Genomic DNA, 5,351 nt, shown 5'->3' with positions numbered 1-5,351 from the left:
AAAAATAATTGTGTTCCGGTTACCCGACCCCACCTAGCTTTTCCCTGCCGACCCTAAACTCTTTTTTTGCGTATTCGAGACAAAAATAATCAAATCGCGAAAATTGTGAAGTCTCACGAGAAATAGTGGATGCGGAAACTGTCGCCAACTTAAAAAGACAAATAAATCTGTTCTTCCAATCTGTAATTGTTGTACATCTGATGGGAAGAAATAAACAACACAGAGACCGTTTGGAAAACAATGGAAAACATAAACTAGACACTCACGTCCACACAGACAAAAAGATATCATAAAATAAAATAAAAAATCTACCTACCCACCTATTCTAAACTTCAGCGTAATCGGAACCACACAATTTTTTTTATTAGGCCTAAGGCAAAAAAAAATTGTTTCCGATAACATGAGTTCAGAAAATAGGATAGATAGGTTGGAATTTTATTAACTTACTTATTTATTTATTTATTTATTTATTTATTTATTTATTTAGTTAGTTAGTTAGTTAGTTAGTTAGTTAGTTAGTTAGTTAGTTAGTTAGTTAGTTAGTTAGTTAGTTAGTTAGTTAGTTAGTTAGTTAGTTAGTTAGTTAGTTAGTTAGTTATTCGTAGAATATACTGTTTAAATTCAACTTACAGTCTTAAAAGACAGGGAATGTGATTTTAAAGAAAATATAACAAAGATAGTTTGGAAATAAAATTAAAGGTATACGAAAATAAAAGTAAATCATCGCCATTTAACCTTTCTGAATTAAATAACATGGTAATACAACAAAATATCGAGCAAACCGGCACATTTCAAAATGAAAGAAAGATGCGATCAAAAAAAAGCTTCGCGGAACGTATATGAATCGGAGAGGTTCTATACATATTTGCATAATTGTATTATGCAAGGCCGCAGCAAGAAATTTCATAAGGGTTTTCGTGGATCGAATAGAATTGTAGAACTAACGTGTGAACAACCGTCTGAAACCCTATCCTAAGGGAGCTCTTACATTTGAAGCATGGTAAACTCAGGTCAGCATATTTAATTGATAGTACGCCACTGAGATATAAATTCGTCATCGACTTGTTCTGAGAGCGACGAACAGCCTTAGCAACGTTCAACGTACCATGAATACAGTATCTGATATTTTCACTCACAATCTTGTACCGAAAATTACAGTCTCATGACAATACGGATAACTTCACGCCATTTAAAAAAAAGAAGCTTTTAGAATGCAAAAACAATGTTTAGAGTCGGTGCCATAAACAAGGGTTGGTTAGGTTACCAGAAACACACATTCTTTTTTTTAATTTGGCCTAATCACAAATATAAAATGCACAGAATACACAAAGTAAGCGCAAATCATTAATCCATAGTAGCATATATACTATGTCATTACTGAGTGACATATTCAGTCTGACCCGAGAAAGGGGTGTCAGATAATATAAATACACAGTATAAACGATGGCACACATTAATAGACCATGCAGTCCCAATCTCATACAACTGTACTGTTCAACAGAATTTGCAAACCCTTTAGTTTCTATTAATTCGTTTTGTGTATCCTATAATTGCAATTGTATATGATATTTCTAATACATACAATGTATATCTGCATCCTAGCGTGATTCATCATTGAGTCTATCTTTTAGACGATTACAATGTACTGCGTGAGCAAAACGTGATAATTTTCTCCTGGATAACTATTTTTGGTTCATTTTACAACAAGAATAATTTCCTTAGATGGCTTTGTCATATATCTGAGCAACTGGTTCTATATTAAGAGTCTTCACACGGCTTCAGTTCAACAGCAACGTGATGAAGAGTGTGTACAGACGCCCTCGGTTTTAAAATCCTCACGTTCACAGACTAGAGAAGTATTTTCATCGTTTCTGCGCATGCCCACACATATATTAACCATATTTGGTGTTCTCTTTCATAAATTTGTGATGTAGTAATTGGATGACTCACCAGTGGAGTAAACACACAGTATATAACTGGCAGCACCCTTACTCACGCACAGTCAGATATTGTTCTGCTACTGAACACCGTATTTTACCGAGCCTGCTTGCAGAACACGTAGCTGACGAACCTACCCAGGTGCAACTGTTCTACTCCGGTAAGCAACCACAGTCCAAAGTGCAACATCTTCTCTCATCAACGGACTTTGCACATCACTTGAATCACCATGCCGAGAAGCCGGTCACTAAAAGTGAGGTCGCCGGAGGACAACCTGAACATGAAGGAGAGCAAAAGATTAGTCGTGATGGGTGCCGCTGGAGTTGGTAAATCCTCCCTTATTTCACAGTTTCTGTACAACAAATTCAACGAGCGTCACAAGGAGACAGTTGAAGACCTGCACACTAGAAGGTTCGACATCAACAATCACATTTTGCATCTGGAAGTGCTCGATACGTCGGGGTCGTTCTCGTTCCCAGCGATGCGTAAGCTGTCTATCTCCACAGGTGATGTTTTCGTGCTGGTATACTCTATTAATGACAAAGAGTCCCTCGAAGAAGTTGTACGATTAAGAAATCAGATCTTGGAGCAGAAGGAAGGCAAAAACCCACCCATCATTTTAGTCGGTAACAAGATTGACATGGAAGAAAAGAGAGAGGTGGAAAAAGATAAAGCAGAACTTTTGGCATATCAGTGGGACTTAGAACACATTGAAACGTCCGCAAAACAGAATTCAAACGTTGAACGCGTTTTCAAGGAGGTGCTTAAGTCAGCTAAGCTTCCAACCCATTTGATGAGCTCCATACTGACAAGGCAGAGAAGTCTACCGTCGGAAATCCATCGACCAAAAGGCAAGCAGAGCCCCAAGAAAGAACCATGCATTATATCGTGAACATTGACTGGTTTTGTTCGACAATGAACGTTGGCCATATATTGAGAGCATTGATGCGAACGTGACGAGGTACAGTATCTGATTATCCGTTCGCCACTTGAGTTCGTATTATTGACAATGTCAATTTGGATGAAGTGTTCTTCCGCGAATCATTACACTTCTTCAAGGTTCAGTGGACGGAACTGGCTTGGACTGTTTGTATTTTTCTATTGAATGATTTTTAAAAGAGTATTTTGTACATTGTTACATTATATACTTTCTATCATAATAAGAACAGGACGTCGTAAACAGTGTAATTAACCAGCCCGACACGAGCACATGAACATTTCCGAGGGTCACAATTGAACACGTGTAGCAGCACGTAGATACAAGTAATGAATGTAACACATTTCACGGATGGCTCGTTAATGTATAACGCACAGTGCATGCAATGATATCTTTTCATGATCGTTATATTAGGTCATCATCACTAGTCATTTATTATAACGGAACAACCTGACATAATTTATTTGTTTGAACAGAATCATGGTCGGGTTAATAACCATTCAGTTGATCGAAATGCTATCAGCCTCCCTGGTGATAAAACATAGTAACCATGTAATTTTAAGCACGGGTTACAGTACGGAGTTTGGTTATATTATAGCAAACGACTGTAATTTAATCGCTAGACTACGCTATACTTTTTTTCTGAATCGTAAGGAGGGAAACATCAAAATTACGATTATGCGTTTTAGTAAACATTTCCTGACAAATATTAACATACATTTTGTACCATTCTTTTAATTTACGATTACAAAATATTTCTTTTCTACCAACAAAAAGAATTATATGCTTGTTTTGTTTAAAAAATATACCTATGAGAATCCAAACACTACGTGACAATTTCCTCGCTTTTGGGTCAACAACGTGTTGTTTGATATTTAGACAACAGTCTCGCCTACAGAACTTTTATACATACATGAATAGGCTTTTGGTTTGTAAATATATGACAAAGTGATATATTTTGGAGTTCATGCGTAGTTAGATGTCTTTTTTGAACGAAAGTTGATCACAAATATCTATTGTATTTTCAGAATATAATCAAGCTTAATCTAACTTTGATATGTCAATGCCTTTATACTGATATAATAAGAGACTGATATTCATTGTTTGTTTGTTTTTGTACTGGGGATGTGTCATCCATAATTGCTTCATATTTGTATTGTATGGTTTTTATCAATGGAGACTGTTGCCATTATTTTGTATGAGACAATAAATCTGATATTTTCGCATAAACCGTACAAGCTGACTTTCAGACTATTATTTTTTGATATGCATGTTCAGAGATAAGGCACGGTTTTATCAACTTATATTTTTAAATGGTCGAATACATCACATTGTGCGCCTACATTCGCTGTCAGTGTCAATGATCGCTTGGTACGATTACGTCATGTCATGTCACTTCATGTATTTGAAACAATTAGTTACCATGACGACGCATGGTTAATTTTAATGAGAATCCTCTTTCACCACTCAATCAACATCTATATAATCATACCCCATTTGTATCTTATTCTACCAAGATAATCTTATAAATAACATATATGGACGATAGGATTATACTCCCGTTTATTTGACAAAGTAAACAAAAAAAACCTGAATCGATTCGTCTCAATTTATACCAACGTGAACCGTATCTTAACAGTTACTAATATTCGTACCCGTTCTAAACTCGAAACCCTGGGATGTGTAAGGCCATAGCATGACTGTTTACACCGTTCATTTCAATGTAACACTCAGGTCATGTTCAAGTTCCGGTCCATAGGGCCTAATTAAAAAAAATGGTTCTGGTTATCCCACCCCACCTAGTTTTTTCACGCCAACCCGAATCTTCTTTTTACGTATTCGAGAACAAAATAACAAAATCGTGAAAATTGTGAAGTCTCGCAAGAAATAGTGGATGCGGAAACTGACATCAACTTAAAAAGACGTGTATATAACACTGTTCTTCCACTCTGTAATGGCTGTACATGTACATCTGATGGGAAAAAACCAATAGCACAGAGACCATATGGAAAACAACCGAAAACATAACTACCTACACTAGACACTCACATATGAAAAAAAAATGAAATAAAAAATATTCTAAAATTGAGCGTAATCGGAACCACAAAATTTTTTGTTAGGCCTAAAGCCCCTTTGGAATTTCAATTTAAATGTAACTGTAAGTAACACACATTTCCTCTCTTAAACAACTGGCGGTTTTTTTCATCTCTAGTTTTTGCGTATATGCCAACTTTTCATTTGCAAACAGAAAAATAATTCATGTGGATGGTTTGAACAGTGTGGATACATAAAGAATAATGGTAATAGCTCGATTCATAGATATAGGCCGGGACTATTTCTGCAATAACATATATGAAATCATGAGGGTTTCTTTCTCCAACAATTTGACCACATCTAAAATGTTGTGTCGGTGAAATCACCTACTTGAGTCTTAACTGTGAACTATTTGTTTTAATAAAGATAGAATAAAATAAAA

At 35.8% G+C, this 5,351-nt stretch overlaps 1 protein-coding gene across 1 annotated transcript; it reads left to right on the top strand.

Annotated features, from left to right (window-relative positions):
* Nucleotides 1-2,015: 2,015 nt before the first annotated feature.
* On the top strand, nt 2,016-4,073 carry LOC144435640 (GTP-binding protein Di-Ras2-like). The gene has a single exon (XM_078124238.1). It carries the CDS (start codon nt 2,168-2,170, stop codon nt 2,828-2,830), a length of 663 nt encoding a protein of 220 aa, XP_077980364.1. The 5' UTR covers nt 2,016-2,167; the 3' UTR covers nt 2,831-4,073.
* Nucleotides 4,074-5,351: the final 1,278 nt, after the last annotated feature.

This window comes from Glandiceps talaboti, chromosome 5 (assembly GCF_964340395.1).
Source record: "Glandiceps talaboti chromosome 5, keGlaTala1.1, whole genome shotgun sequence".
Lineage (NCBI taxonomy): Eukaryota > Metazoa > Hemichordata > Enteropneusta > Spengelidae > Glandiceps > Glandiceps talaboti.
The sequence above is the reverse complement of the archived record's forward strand: the minus strand, read 5'-3'. Positions and strand labels throughout refer to the sequence as shown.